Source organism: Rhopalosiphum padi, chromosome 4 (assembly GCF_020882245.1).
Source record: "Rhopalosiphum padi isolate XX-2018 chromosome 4, ASM2088224v1, whole genome shotgun sequence".
NCBI classification, from domain to species: Eukaryota; Metazoa; Arthropoda; class Insecta; order Hemiptera; family Aphididae; genus Rhopalosiphum; species Rhopalosiphum padi.
The window spans coordinates 50303047-50321177 of record NC_083600.1 but is presented as its reverse complement, the minus strand read 5'-3'; the positions used below and the strand labels follow the sequence as shown (position 1 = coordinate 50321177).

Sequence of the window (18131 nt, the reverse complement as noted above, 5' to 3'; positions counted from 1 at the left end):
TTAATGTATTAACAGCTATCATCGTTGTAATTTTATAAGAACAATTCATTACATATCGAAATCAGGAAAAAAAAAACCAAAATATTTTGATTCCATAACTCAGCTAATATATTATACAATATAGAATACATTAAATCGACATGTGTATAATGGTCAAGGAATCGAATAAAAGTAAAACTTATCAGTTGTAACTACCTACTATATATTAATATATTAATATTATACGTATAAGCTGGACGAAAACTTACATTAGGTACAATATTTTACAATACATTAAACACGTATTGTGTAAACAATTTGTAAATAACGGATATAGGTATATGCCTAAATCGTGATTAGTATAAATATAAAATGTACAGGTCGTGTGTATTGTTCCTTGTGCGAGTAAAATTAGGGCAAACATCCGAAGGATATAGAACAATCGCAATTGATTATAAACAATACAGATAGCTGCAGTGTATAGTGATAATATAACGTAGTACGTATAATATTATTAGGCTTGAATAGTGAAAAAAATATAATACCTAATGATAAACAATTATTATAATAATAATATTACTACGCTATTCATATACAATATATGTCTAATATACGAATAATTAACAATATACGTGATGCACGCGTACTCGAGGATACTTGCGCTATCAGCTGTTGACTTACTCGCTCATCGTATTGAAATAGCCGTTTACGGCGATCGATTTATTGCATTGAGATGTGTAAGTAGGTAGAATGTTGATACGACGACTACGTGTGTATAATAATATTACGGCGTACGAACGCGCTTATCAGACGCCTTCGACGAAAGCGGAATACTGCGGTCGATAAGACGCAATCGGTTGCGAAATTATCGTCCTATGATAATCTATCATTATTTTTAACCGTTTTCAGGAACGGATATGGGCTAACCTACATAATATTATTGTATATTTCGAGACCGTGATTCAAAGTTTCGTCCGTTCGTTCGGCGGCGGAATCGGCACTCACTGAATAATATAATATACGACCGAATCGAGTCGTACCGATTTCTGCGATATTGTGAAGAAAAAAAATACTACAGTGCGTACAAGATATATTTTATTTGCAGAGACAGACACTCTGATCGCGCACAGATTTGGAAACGTTTAACGTCACGGACACGACTAACGACAATAATATATAATAATAATAATAATACCCCGTCTGTTCGGGAAAAAGGTCATTTCGGATTTTTTTTTTTTTTTCGGTTGCCATTTTAAGAATAGGTAGACTGCGGAAACGTTAAATATGTTTCGTTACTCATCGTATTAATATTGTATAATGGATAAAACATGTACGAGTACTCGCAGGATACTCGGAAGTGAATAGAATTTTGAAAAGGAAGATTTTGTTTGGATATAATAGACTGCAGTGTTTAGTCCATTGAAAGTGAAAATCGATATTCTTCACGAGCTGTAAGATGCGTACCTATAATACCTTTATGTAGGTATGTGCGTAAAAAAACAACCGTCCTCAAAATCGGGTCAGGTCTACGGACGACCTCCCTCGTAGGCCAGACGTATCTCTTGGACAGGCGTTCACAAAGGTCGAGTTCTATCACCGGATTTCGTTATTATGTTATACATAAACACCACACATTCAACAGAGTATATATATAGAAGATAAATACTTCAGTGTTGTATTCATACACGCAACATACCCGTCACACGAACATACAAAAGATACGTTAAATAAACATCGGTATTTATAATGTTGGTAGCCAACAAATCATTTTTCGAATATCACACGGTTCCTTATATTATTAAATATATTGTACTTAATGTATTTACACTTATTATTGTAAGTCGTGGTTATCATCAATGTCGGGTAGAAGTAAATGAAACACGCTTTATTTAAAAATTTGCTTTTTATTAATTATATATTATTTATAGTTACTTAAAGACATAATATTTTTATTTGAATTTTCTCGATAGGTATAAAAAAATTTGATTAAAACATGCATATTTTTTTTCTGGTTTATATATTACAGAGGTCAGTCTGGTTCTAAGTAAAAGTAATGTTTGATATATTTTGATGGCACGCATAAATGTATTAAAAAGTATTGTGAAATTGCTATAATAAAAAATGTATATTATTAATTATTTATAAAATGTTCAATCTGTTTTTGTTATCCTATACATTTATGTATAACCAAGAAAAAAATATACGAACAATGAATACTGCAGCAGAGAAACAATAGCTGTCGCTTTTTGAACGACAGTAGTTCTTTGATTTTTTTTTTATTTAATTTTTTTCCTTAAGCAAATGTCATTAGGTACTGTCAAAATGAGCCAATGTTAAAATACACGTTTATAATAAACTTAATAACTGTTGAAGAGTTTTTTTGGTTTAAAACCTTTAAAACACAATGTGGTAACAATACTATTATTTTATCGTTGTCGTTGTATGCTCATAATATTAATTTTAATTACACTTATAATTATTTTGGTGTTTTTTGAATATTCTATAATATCATATTTTACATATATCCACTGGTTTATAATTTATGCATAAGAATTATCAGAAATTGTATAGCAAGTGCATTATAATAGAACCAACGGAAATAAAAATAATAATTTTACAAATAATTTAAATATTATTATTATGTAGTATTTTTTAATAGGTAGTACGTATAATAATTATAGTAATATACTTATCAGATATATTGATTTTCAAAAAATGTTATTTTTATTTCAGATTATTTTTAAGTTTACATGTTACATCCCATATGTATATATATATATATATAAAATATACCTTGACATGTGGATTTGACCTGAATTCATTAATTTAGTTTGAATAAGATGAATAAGACTTGACTTGGTATAATATATGTACGACGGCACTATGATAGAGCTGTACGGCTCTATATCTATTCAGCTTGATAATTTTCGGTATAATTTAACATTATTCTTTAGACGCTCGTCGCGTACTCGTGACCTATGAAAATGACCCCAAAACTATCCAATTAACAAAATATGCAGAACATAGGTAGGTACTCATAACATCATCGTAAGTATTAAATTTACATATTATGTTATGATACGAATACGCACACACAAACTTGTATATATACATAGACTAAATCCCAAATTTGGCCTCTGTTTTCGAGGTTCGTAAACATAATTAAATTAACATTCAATCACGGAGTCGACTGCACCGCCAAGGCCATAGAAATTGTACAGCATGGTTGCCGCGTTTTTTTTTTTTCCCGAAAGACTTTCATAGGCGAAACTGTAGTGCTAACGCCGCCGCCTCCACTGCCACAGAGGGTTCTGAAATCCTTGACCGGATTTCGCATGTGCACGTGAAAAACGATACGTGGTATAATATATATAACACACACACACACACACACACACGCGCGCGCGGTGGTCCGAATCAACAATCTCTCGTCCGAATCGTGTACTCCAGTGGTGCGAAATGTAAGAACGCTTTTTTTTTTTTTACGATTTTTATTGTTATTTATAATGGTATATAGACACAATGCTTGACGACGAAAAAAATATATCGAGACCGGATTTGGAGTCGAAATCTAACAATATCGTATACGAAGCGCGTACACACGGTACATGAACACACAAACATAATATATAAAATTAGTTGCCCAAATATCTGCGGGGTATAATATATAGGTTGTGATAGAACAGGATTTCTGGATTCCCTGCACGCGGTCGGTCGCCCAAGCATCGAAAATCGCGATCGTATTTTGTATGCGTGTAAATAGGCGAGACAACAATAATAATATTGTAATAATTATTATCTATATAGGTACACTCGAAAGGTGCGTTTCGCATACGAATCCAATCCCACAATAATACGAGTGGCACTAAACAGTTGCCGTAAAGCCAAAGCCATAAATAATAATAATAATATTATACTATCTATTACAAGGTCGATCGGAATACATACATAATATTATATATTATGAGTGTATATTATAGTTATAATATATACTCTTGACACGGATGACATTGGTGAATAATACGAACGGTGACAAACGATATTTTTAATATACTCATAGAATACATATTTCTATGTACCTATACCTATATCATCTCCCTACTCACGATTTTCGAATAATAATAATAATAATAACACACCTAATTATAATTGAATACGAATCGCGAGATGAAAGTGTGTATACGGATTTGTTATAAGAACACCTAATCGATTGATTCGCGCCTACTATAATAGCTGTAAACACGCAAATAAATATGATATTATTTTATTACAATATATATATATCTTATAACGTGTACGTAGTATATAATATTGTGTTACAGAGATGCAGATTTTTACCATCACTGTGTTTATTGTACATCGACCCGCGCGATATGGACCAGCCGCGAAACCGCGTACCGCAGGTTATTTCAATAAGTATTTAAAAAATGTTCGTAAAACGTGTTATCGCGGAGGAGTCTAATAACTATTATCGTATCGATCGGACGTATAGTAATTTTCATCTCGACAGATTTTACCGATTCGCGCAAGTCCGTATATATAAATATACACATTTTACGCGTCTCACACGTATATGTGTTGTCGATAAATTTAAAACGATATGACTATATTTTATTCTCTGTCGCGTTTAATATGTATATTGATATATACGTCATACTATATTATTACAATCGCAGCTAGTGCACAGTGTGCGTGCGTACGCGACGCTGTTACGAAACAACGAGCGCGCGGCTGTTACGACATCTCCGGCGCAGCGGCAGCGGGGCGACCAGCGCAGGAGAAATTGCGAGAAGACGAGACTACTACATAATACAGTAGAAATGTTCGAACGTAGGCGATGTATTTTTTCTTATTTTCTTTTCTCGGCGGGGATAACGCGGGCGGCCGCGTTTAAATGACTGATCACATTTCTCTCTATACAGCGATAGCGAATTTTAAATAGTTATCGGAAATCCCGTAAATAATAGGTACCCACTGGCTCTACACATTTATTTATAATACGTAATATAAACAATTTAACGCTGTTTATATACTTTTTTTTACTATGTATTTTTTTTTTTTTTACGAGAGGTACTTATCTTTATAATTATGATATATTAATAAAAATAAATAAACTAAATCTCCGACAGGACAGGCAACTCAAATCGATCTATAAACATTTTAACAACTCAACTACTAAATCAAAATATTCGTAAGTCAATTTAATCATAATACCAACAACAATGTGAGATGTCAACAATACTGCATTAATTAAGTGTATACGGTTAAACGACATTCGAGTGGATTATTCAAATAATATAAATATATTATATTATATATTATGTAGCTATAGAAATGAGTGAAATAATTAGGTGTGGGCATTAGTATCTGTTGATAAACCTATAAATTATAATAACAGCAAGTCGTTTTTCCTAATCCAATTTTTTACGCATAAAATACCTGCTGTCTAAAAGTTTTCTAATGCTTCTGACCTTGACCTTGAGTATACAAAGGAGTGTTAAAAACAACAGAACAGGAATACGTAGATAAATGTATAATGATATAGTTTAATTTTAATTGTCTTTTTCTGATTTACCTCGCTAAATTTACCATGATCATGATTTTCTTGTAATTTAGTTTTTAGTCACTTTCCATACTCTATCTGATAATTGATACTCTTGTATTATATAAACTACAAAATATAATAGGTGATCACATGTGATACTATACCTATATTATATTAATTACGAAACAATTTCTATCGTGGTAATATATTAATATCCCTCCCCTTCACAGAAAAAAAATACGTTTGTCTATTTTACTAACAAACATAAAAGTACACCTGTAAAATTCAATTAATTGTTGTTATTTTAATTAAATATATATAAATTATAGATACGCATATATACGCATACATACTAGATCGACATGTCATGCTGGTTCATGGATATATAGGTACGTTGTGTGAATAGTTAATGTTCTGTACAGTTAAAAGTATACAATATAATACCTCAAATAATTTTTTACACAGAAATAGTTACTGCACCGAGTTAAGTAATAATTTGGGTCAAATGTCATCATTATATAATATATACTATACATACCTATCCGAAATGATAAAAAAATGTACAAACCTAATTTAATCATATAATACTTATGCTATAGGTAAATTTTTAATATACAAAATAATGCAAATTATAAACGTATATACATACGTATATAGTAAAATTATAAAAACAATGTAAATTGAACAAGCTAAATAATGAAAATTAGTTGCATTATAATAGAAAATAAAATTAAAATCATTCAAAAATATATCATTGTGTTTTGTAAAATATTATAATGCGCGTATTATGACTTAATGTCGATTTTAGTAGAAATAACCAAAACCACGAACGACTATTACTGTGAACATTTTCAAACTAAGTAAAAACATTTACGAATTTTAATCATAAACCTGCATTATTTTAATGACCAAAGTATAATACTTAATTAAATTCAATCCAGAAACATTAGTAAGTATTTAATAAAAATAAAATTTACGAGCCACAATGTTAAAGCCATTGTTAAATATATTATAGATACCTATATTATATCAGCTGAAAATAAAATATATTATGTGCATATATAAGTATATAATGTATCTGCACTAGTCATTAGTTATTACTGTTTTGATCAACACATAGTTTTTTATTGTATACAATTGAAATGGTTAAATGTTTTAAGAAAATAATTATGTGTAGTTAAATAAAATATATATACAATTATTTTGCAGGCTACATTTTAAATATTATGAAAAAGTCATACATCGAAATAATTTTAAAAATACGATATTATATACAGTATTACGTGCAATTATTAAAATATACAATAATAAACCACATAATATATTATATACATATAATACATATTGATTAAATAGTGACCAAAAATGGCGTTAGGATATTTTTATCATATAGACTTTATTTTTTGTTTATAAAAAGTCTAAAACTTTGAATTAAAACACGCCGAGGAAAGGTAGAAAAACGAATATTCCTGTATTTTACCATAATATGAGCTTTACCTCTTACCTAATTGTACACTCGAGTCTTAATCGTGAGATAAAAAATTCAACTCTATCGTCCAACGATAAAAATCAATCATAATAAACATTATAATGTTAGAGTACACGTTGTATCAAAACACTAATATGTTATTGAAATTCACCACACCCGTAGGTTATGGTTAATTTTATTTTGTATTTAGTTTATATTATATATTACTATTAATATACAGTATCTATGTACGCGAAAATAAAGAAAACTCAAGGGAAATAATACAGTCACGATGCGGAGTATGATTAATATATATATATATATATATATATACATATATAACTGATGGAGTATTGGACTGTAAATACGAATTAAGTTGTGCAAAGAAAAAATTGTGCAAGTTTCGCTGACCTTGGCAAGCGTGGCTCCGTGCGATGGTGAGAGAGCAATAATAATAATAACGCGATCTTGTCATCCTACAACGATGTTCGAGGCCACCATTTCCATCCACGTCCCACTCTCGTTTGCTATACACGTATAATACACATACATACAATACATACTACGTATATTATATGCTTACATATTCAGCCAAACACATATTTCTATATATGTCGATTATTATTGTTGTTATTGATTTTAACCGCAGATTTGAGCCAAGCAATAAGGAGGAGTGACTTCGTAATAACCATATAAATTATATATATATATATACATTTTATAAATACCGAAAGCTTCCTTTAGGTATAAACGTATTGTAGTTTATTATTATTTATTATACCTAAGCATATCCGTACAGGTAAGTATTGAACTATTGATGTATATCGTCAACAGCATCGTCGTCAATCGCCAATCGATTAACACAGTTGCAGTTTTTGTATTATCGTAACTGCGGAAATTCTAATAAAATTTGATATACTTTATTTATAATGGATTTTTAGTTTTCCGATTTATACAAATAGAAAATAATTATTGGTTTTGAAATTGCTTGACCACATAATATTTTCTTACTTATAATATCTATACTTTAATTATATACATTATTAACTAACAACTGTAGCTAGCCTACAGTCTGTATAGGTATATACCAATAATAACACCGATTGGATACGTTTAAAAATAAATGCCTATTAATTACGAATAGTAAGTAACAAGAACGACAAAGTTACAGAGTATCAATTTATTGTATTAACTAAAACTAAATTGTGTTTTTCTAATCTCGTTTGACCTCCACACTGTAACTTGATCTCAAACCAATGCCATTAATATTAATTTTAAATATTTAATTATTGATTGTATTGATTTTGAATGTAACAGGTGTTGAACTTATATTTGGTTTTATTTTTTATTAAAAATATGTTACACATATTATCAAAAAAAAAAAAAATACACAATAATAATATTATTAACTCTAATAAAGAGTACATTCAAAGGATATAACTTCGTGTAAAAGTAAACAAATAAATGAATACACTTAGATCTATAGATTAATTTGATGTATTTTCTATGTGTTTTTCATAGCTTATTTTTGACGTAGGTATTATGCATCAAGTTAAATGTACTCACACTGACCTGTAAACCTGTTAGTTTTTTGTTTAGACTCATTTTAAATTCTTTAACTCAATATGAACTATTTCAATGGATCGTTTATAAATGAGTGTAATTTAATATGTATTTTTTAATATCGCTATATGGCTGTCTAATTTTTTCCTTATATACACTCTACTTGTTTACAATACAATGTTACTTTTACCCCAAATAAACTTATGTCAATACATTAATTATTTTATTTATTCATTACAAGTTGTTAATATTATAGATACCCTAAATGTCAAACCAATCAATTTATGGCGATAGAATATAATATTGTCCACCAACTGACATAGCTGCCATATTACAATATAATATCATTATAAAATGTAACGTTCACTGCTGAGTATTTAAAATTTTGATTGTCGTACCAATACATTGTATATTATTCATTCATTCACAATTGATAAACAAAGAATAAAGCACGCTCAAAACGGCGCGTTCTTATGCTTCTGTAACAATTAAGGTTAATTGACCATTTCGCATTCGTTTAAACGACTACACGATTGCTTTTCTTTCGTATTTCTAAAAACGTGGGCACTTTTATAGGTACTTAGATTTTTTTACGAAAACGCTACACAATACAATACATACCGCAGCAGAAATATCCAGGGTCGTAAATCAAACTTCTAAACGATACCATCACGAAGGACTATTAAAAAACCATTCTACAAGTTTATAATGTTATGAGGAAAAAAAGCAGAATTCTTACACTTACGTAATACTATGTGTACTTAGTCTAGGTGTATTCTATGGACAAAATACGACCATGTCTAACTGCTGCGGATATAAATTATTGTAAAACGAGATTACAGCACTGCAGCTTTACACACATTATAATGCAATCAACAATAAAATACAAATTTTATTGTTTAATAATATAGGTATATTATGATAAAATTGGAAACGATTTGATAATATTAAAAGAGATAAAAATTACTTTGAAACTACTGAAAATTAAGGTTTTTAATGTCTATTTTATTATTGTTTAATATAGAAACACATATATTTTAAAAAACTTTTAATCCTTAGAATAAAATATTATTAGTCAGAAAAAAAAATAATGTTTTGATGAATAATCACTGGCTATATATAAAATAAATACGATATGTGGTTCAGAAATGCATTTCTCAAGTAACAACCAATATACCGCGTGTATATAGTTTGAGACGCCAAAAGCACAAAAGAACGGTTCGATTAACGCATATATTTTCATATAACGTTCGATACAGTTGCGTATTGTGTATTGATAATCGGCATGTATTTATATATTATTATATTATAATAATATACAATACCGTGATACGATTTCTCACAAAATGTCTCGTGAGACAATTCTACTATATGGCGACTAATGACTATATTATAGTATATACATTATACATACTATTGAGATCTATCAAATCTGATGTGTTGCTAGGATATCAGTTTGAATTTTCCCCAATAACAATACCTGTATACACGAACACCTGTCTAAGTATAACATTTCATATAAGTACTTACAAGTTACAATCACCGTAACTATTTCTAATAAAATATTATTGATTTATTTATAATACTGCAAACTGGGCGTAATGCAAATTCTGACAAGATTACAGAAATACACTTCCTGTGTGTATTTGGCATTTGTCAAATAGGTTAGATTAGGTTTGGATGACGATACAAAGCAAACGGTTTTGATAGATCTCTCGGTCGCAAATATAGTCGTGTGTTAATAATTGGATCAGTAAATTTAGTTTAGGGACTGAACTCGACATAATAATCTAGTTATAGAGTAAATAATTATAAAATTGGATGTTCTACCCCCCACAAATGACATAAGTCAATTGAAAATATAAAAATATAACTATAAAATATGTAATTTATGTTATTATATTAAATAGGTATTATACACTAAATTTAACAAAATATCTAATGTGTAAGGCTCGATGAAATGGCTTACTACTACTACTACTACTAATAATAATAATAACTTGATGACAAAACTATGTGTGCATACAGATGATATGTATATGATGACATTTATATTCTTTCACCACGCAAATTTGTTATCATATATTATGTAGTGTGCTTGTAGCTTACGTGTCCATTGACCGCAGAAAAAAGTTTTCCGAACTATTCGTGGGAACCTGCAGCTACAACGAGTTGATACGACCCTACTTATAATCGGTAACGCGCATGACACACCACATATTCTGCAGATACCGTACTGAGTAACCGTCATTATTAACTAACGAAATTATACAATCAATTACTGTAAAAAAATCACGATCTATACCGAAATAAACGTCTTACGTTATATATAGAGCCAGTGCAATGACAAAATCAGTCGTCAAACCACGACTGTGATTAAACTATGATGCCAGGACTAAATCGAATCATATAGCAACATGAGACTTATACGCTAGAGAAATCCTGAGAAAGTCTAGCAACTAAATACACAGTTATCGATCCTGCGAAAATTCTATGTATACGTATACTATTATAATATGTATAACTCGAGATGGCCTTCGGTACTTATCTGGCGCGAGTGTTATTTTCGGCCATAGTCATAAAATATCGTGTACATGCAGTGTGTACACAATACACACAAATCGTGAGCATGCTTTAATATTATCAGTGATTTTTTTTTCCGACTAAATAACTAAGCTATGTATAATATAAACGATTTTGGACTATGTATTTTATGTAAAAAAAAAAAAAAATAACAAAATAGCCTTATCGGGGGGAAAAAAATGTTAAAGGGCACCACTTTTACAGTTGACGTTAAAATGATCGCGTGCACAAACTCAATTTGGATGCGGTCATTTTTCAATATTCATTTCTTAAAAGAAAAATATTTAAATATTTTTTTCGTTATGCTTTTCCTTAAACGATTATTAATATATTTTAATTTCGGGAGAACAGTGTTCACGCGACTATACATAACTCACGATTCAACGATGCGCGTACATTGCAGACCAAGACAAACGGATTTGTGTGCAAATTGTTTGCACATAATCGGTGAAACTATGTGTAAGTATACTCGTATATTAAAAATGTATCGGTCGATTGAGAATTTTTCTTCTCATTTCTCTGAACTATAGACTAATTAAAAAAAAAATTGACGTCAATAATAGTCGTGGGTCACATTATCACAATTATTTTCTTATGAGTGTCTATAATATCGAGGCCATAGTTTATAGATTAGAAGTACTTATTATTGTAGCTCAAGTGAAAACTCGCAACTATCCTTGATGGACTGATATATGATACATGTATCTCCAACACGTGGACTTGATCCGCTAACAGATTTGACGAGAGTGATGACTGGTATTTTATCATATAATATGTGATAAATGATAAATAATAAAACTGTAATGTGTCTTTATAAACGCGTCTTTCTTCACGAGTAAAAACCGCGATCGTATACTATTTTATAATTGCGGTTTATATGTTTTTTCGTGTTTGCGATGTGAATACACCTCTCAGACACGTTTTTATTTCCGCGGAATTATACCACGCGATGGTGCAATCGAATTTAGAATTAGGTCAACACAACGGGTGATTAGATAGCGAACATATAATTATGTAGTGGTAGTGGTGCGTATTTTTTGTTGTTGTCTGTGCGACAGACCGTCGGATATATTATCTGAATTTTATCACATCACTTTGGATGACGCGAGAATCTTAAAATTCGAGACATTATATTATTACGATGTTGTAATATGTAGTTAAATTGATTCGTAATGATGTATTTCAGCTGCATTAACTATATTTGCTTTATGACTACACGCGTATAATATCATAATCGGTACGTAAAATATAAACGTGGTTTAATATAACTATATACTACTGTAGTCACAATATTTACAACCGTTTGACTATGATAAAGTTTGCAAGTTATTCATGCTTATACACCAATGTAATACGCAGTATGGACGAATTTTTGTGATTATGATTTTTTTCTTCTTGAAAAGTACTTTCGTGTTTTATTTTCTCTATACATTCATTCGTACAGACCGACTCCGAACTCGTAATGTTATAACACCATCCATACAGTTCGAAGTTTTCTCAAGAACACACATTAAGGCCGAGAGGCGCTTTTAAGGTGACACGTTGGGAGTAATATCGTTTCGACATTAAAACACGTTTAACGTGCCGTTAAGTTCTTGAGGATGACCTAAGCCCGAAGGACTTCCAAAACCTATAAGGTCTCGAGGTTTTTTTCCTACGCGAACGTAATATTGTCGTCATCACAACTATAATACTTATACCCAAATAATAATCGTCTGCAGAGCGTCCGACATTAGTATATCGCGTACATATCATTATAAATCATATATATATATATATACCTACGTGTATATAGATCTCTGTATATATTTAGTTTGGCTTCGAAAATCGTTATAGAACATAATGTATATGTATTACAAGGCCACCGGTGTGATTAAAAAAGGTTCGGGCTGTATTCTATTCACTGCGGCTACGGCAGTGGTATAGAATAGCCAGACCGTATTCAAATACTATTCACTTTCGTTTTCGAAATCACTGGACGGCGACGACGACTCACCTACACACACCGAATAAAATATCGTCCAACCAACCGTCGAGAGGTCGAGATATTATAATCTTATCAGTTCGTACCAAACGTTAGCGAAATTTGTTGAGAATGTCACAGTCGATAGGTTGACGTTTTTGATGACAAATTAATAATTAGCTAAGGGTATAACTATTTAGTATATATATTTATACATATATAAGCCCCGTATTAGACACGCGAAAGTACGTAGAAAATATAATCGGCGTTAATATGTTACGGTGAAAAATATATCTAGGTATATAATATTATATTGTTTAAATCGCATTTAAAGGTCGTTTTCACATTACACATTTTGTATGTACCTACCAATAGAATAAGGGTAGTTGGATATTAATTGAGAATTTCGTATAAACAGTATGGTTGTTTAAATGTTGATTTTAGAGCAATTGAGTTTAATAAACTAAATTATCGTCGAAATCTTTTGATCGCAAAATATTAATATTATTTCTAAGCAATGCTAATAATAATGTAACACCTACACTTCAGTATAATTTATCAAAGTTTCTCGTATGTCTATTATCGTCTAAAAGTAATTTGAATAATTTAACGATTTATTAATGATTAAAACGTATATTAATTTTCCTGTATATTACATAAATGAAAAATTGAATAGTTTCATGTATTTAGTCTGCAATTGCAGCGTTAGGCATAAAAAGACTTTTTGAACTTTCCATTCAAATCACGTTATTGTTGCCTGAAATATAAGGCCGTTCATCTTTTCTTGCAAACATCCTCCTATTACATAAAATAAACGAATGCATTTTAAACAGGAAATTTGTTTCGTCAAAAAAATAATATTTTAAGTTTTGACCATACTAATACATTGCTTCTTCACATAGTTTCGTTTTTTCCTATGATATTTTAATCGTATTCGGAAAGAAAATTATTACAGTCTAATCGGTTATGCAACAATATATATATATAATTAGTGTAAAAGTAAAAAGTATGCAAACATAAGAACTTAAATCACCTAGTCGACAATCGTGTATTATAGATCGATCGATCGATCGATCGTCATCTGCTACAGCAACAGTGTATTATAATAATATTATACGGTGACACGCATCGCACTTACCGTACATGATGGTAATCCAAATAGAATCCTACAGGCGTAAATCATAGTATTTTATTTCGTTCTCGTACGGACGGCCGAAACCGGAAGGAACCCAAACTCTCACTTTCGCGTTAACACAAACACGCGCGCGAGCAATGCGGCGGACAAGCGGTCGGTCGGCGTGTATTATAATATTATAATATATATCGTATTATACGATAGAGATATACAGACGGGGCTAGGGCGAGGATGTCTGAGCGATTTTCGCTTTTCTCATAGTATATATTATTATTTTTCCTCTTCCGCCACCGTCACTGTTTCCCGTACCAGATGCTGGAAAATCCGCACCGACTCCTTTGCGGACGGCAAAAAAAGGTACACTATACACACTGCAGACAGTCGAGCGGACCGTCTATACGTATATCATTATAAATTATAATATATAACAGTGACGACGACTACGACGGCGGCTCCGACGACGGATTATTATTTCCAAAAAACACGAACGGCGACTCGAACGATATATTTTCGACGGATTAAAAAAAAAAAATAATCGACTTTTCCCCGGCACACTTGTGGACGGCGAAAACACTCGCGGGCGCCGAAAAATACGAGTGGACAGAAAATAAATAAATAAATAACGCACTCACGCACACGCACACACGTTCACACACCGTACACACTCGCGATGGTCGTGTCTACCGCGCGGTGCCGCGGATGGTATAATACGCACGGCGATGTGGACGAGAACTACGGCGGCAGCAGCAGCAGCAGCGGCGGCGGCGGCGCGCGGTTTGTTTCGACACGCAACTGGTTCGGCGGCGTGTGCACGGCACTCACACCGGATGGCGCATGCGCTCCGCCGACGACGTCACCGTAGCCGCCTTGGCACTCGATGTGCACATAATATTATTATTATTATTATTATTACCATTACTATTACTATTACTATTACTATTACTATCGTCATCGTCGTCAACATCGTTATACACCGTGATGTAAAAAGCGTATAGAAAAAATGTTAAAAAACGTGCCTGGTGGTATACGGAGTGAGGGGCCCCCCAACCTTATCATTACGCAACACGTTCCTTTTCACGGCGATAACTGTGGGCCGGAGGAGCGCGGTGGCAGGCGGCTGTGTGACGTGAATGACGACGGTGACGGGCTTCGGCGGCGGTCCGGTTCCACTGTCTATTTCTACCGCGTGTGGTGGACCCCTTTCCCTTTCTACGGCCGACGCCGCCGCCGCCGCCGCCGCCGCCGCTTCTCGCGTAAGTGGTACGAAACATCGCCGTCTCACAGCACTACTCAACTTTTACTATACGCCTATAACGAACGACATCGAAAATCGGTGGGGCGTTACCGGGGGGTGCTGGCTAGGCGGATGGGTCGGTGTCTCGTTCACCCCCCCCCCCCCCCGAAAGTTAAATAATAGCGTATTTCGTCGACGAAGAAATAATGTCAGAACGTATTTTCCTCGTTTTTCAGACTCTAAAGAAACGATGATCTATAGGAAGTGTGATGCTGAATCCTGATAAAATATAAAATATAGCAATTAAAATAATTAATTCGATTAAGTATTTTCGATTGGACGGAACGAGACTTCCAAACATGGTAATATTGCGAGTAGTGTTTTTGAATATATTTCAATTTTTAAATGAATTCGAGTTGTATATTTTTAAAAGAATATAACACATTTTGAAGGAGAACGCGTGCGTAGAAATATAAACGCGTATCGTGGCTATGCTGCAGTTAAGAGTTTATGAGCTGCTAGCTGTCTGCTACCTCGAAGACAGAATATTAACGGCGTACACATTTCATACACAAAAAATATGGACGTAGACAGAGGTTAATACTTAGATTATTTCAGAATATTTTTAATTTTGTCGGTGGACCAATTGTTTAAAATGCACTCAGTTGTTTTTAAATATTTCGGATCTTCGGTGCGATTGACAACGGCGCCTAAAAATATAAAAAAAAACGGTCGTTATTATAACTACGGTATTATTATTATATCTTTCTTCCAGTTCCAGCTCTTCGTTGGAATACAAAATGTTTTAACTCAACACCGTCAGATCGAGGCGGTATAACGATACTCGGGTGTCATTTGTTGCAGAACTCATGTGTGTACCTACTTGTACCTATTACCTACAAATATTAAAAACCTTCACGCATCACAGACGTACAATATTGTACACGTCGGCACGTTACCGCGTATTAATATAGCCAATCGAAATCGGAAACCCGATGAGACGGTATAATGGAAAAAGAAAACGATAGAAAACAAAAGTGATAACTATTGCGCAACTCCGCGTTTCCACGCAGCAAAATAGGTATATGAATAAAAAAAAATAAATAAATAACCAACCAACCTGACGGAATCGTTGATTTTCTTATAGTCGCAGAAGTCTCGATCGCATCCAAATATTATAATAACAAGTGACAAAAGTTTACGTTTAGTTTTTTTTTCAATGAAAATAACTTTAGGAATAATAATAATAATAATAATGCGTCAGAAATGGTTCAACTTTATCTCCACTCCGAACACATGCCACTGAAGAAACTTCGATTATTATTTAAGGAGATGTAACTTAAGATTGTAAATATTATGATGATAATATTCGTTTATGACTTTTAATCGCAAAGTATCGTTGTATAATTTTTCAGTAATTTCTTTAAGGATTTCAAATATTATACTATTTTAAATATATTATAGCCTTAGAGGTTAAATTGAATTTTACTTAGATTTTTATCGATTTAATTTTTTTCTTATTATTACTTTCGTGCTTACCGTATTCCACTTTCATGGCCGCCATAACCGCGTGTCATGTCATCTTACCAGTGCTTAACATCTGGTCTCAACGCCATGCGAACCATCGATAATTCATATTTAATAATACTTTCATTATTATATATTACGTAAAAAAAACATGAAACAATTACATTCATTTAATCTTCTTGTTCTACATACATATATAATATCACATATGTAACATTACTAAACGAGTAATAAGTAATAATAACAAGTAACTGTAAAGCTATATAATAATAACTTATACAAAATATGTGTATTCAATTCTTCCTTCATACAAACGTTTGTATTATTTTCAAATTGAATGAATCTGATTTGTATTAGAATTATTTTTCTAATTTCAGATAGTAATGAACCTATTAATAATTGATTTAGTCGTAATTGGTCAACGAATCAGTAATAATTTATTACAATCACTTTAATAGTTTAATATATATATATTATTAAATATTGTTTATCGTTTATCCGATTATATCATACTTATTTTCAAATATTGTAACACGCATGTCATATAGGTAATGTGAATATAATCAAATTTTCATTTTATTTTTAAGTTGTCATCTATTATATATTATCTATAAAAAATACATTATTTTTTGTTCAATACGCATATTTTTTTATTATATTATTAAGTTTTAATAAAAGGAGTCACTCATTACTCTTCAATCATTAGTACACATTTCATAGTTCCATTTATATAAAGTTTTACTGCAATAAATCACGGCTCCATGATCCATGCCCATTATCTCTTGAGGCTATGGGGATGATTCTCAGGCCTAATTCTTGCTGCTATTAAAATAAGGAGTGGTAGCTGATAGCAATGATATAAAGGGATAGTCATGCAGACTTCTACGGTTTGCACGCATATATATATATCAGAATGAATAGTATGAGTTTACAACCCATTATAACACATAGATAATAAAGGTCGTCTGTGAATAGACAAAGGGGGTTTGACTGCAATGTTTGGATTTTATTTAAATTGGACTTTTCGCAGAACTCCACATTTGGATGGCATACTTCTATATACGTAGGCTTGAGAAAAGAACTTCAAATACAAGTTCAATTACGATAATTACAATTGTGATTTAATTTGCATAG

At 31.8% G+C, this 18131-nt stretch overlaps 1 protein-coding gene across 2 annotated transcripts in view; it reads right to left on the bottom strand.

The window, feature by feature from the left end:
• LOC132928434 (transcription factor Ken 1-like) overlaps positions 1-15025 on the bottom strand; it is a 43412-nt gene extending 28387 nt beyond the window's left edge. Inside the window, exon 1 of one of the 2 annotated variants that reach the window (XM_060993088.1) lies at positions 14240-15025. Coding sequence is in view for 1 of the 2 variants with exons in the window: in XM_060993087.1 (XP_060849070.1) it covers positions 661-668 (8 nt within the window). In the remaining variant the exon portion in view is untranslated. Of the gene's footprint in view, positions 1-660; positions 1846-14239 lie in introns of those variants that run through there. The other variant, XM_060993087.1, reaches the window with a different exon arrangement.
• Between the last annotated feature and the right edge of the window lie 3106 nt (positions 15026-18131).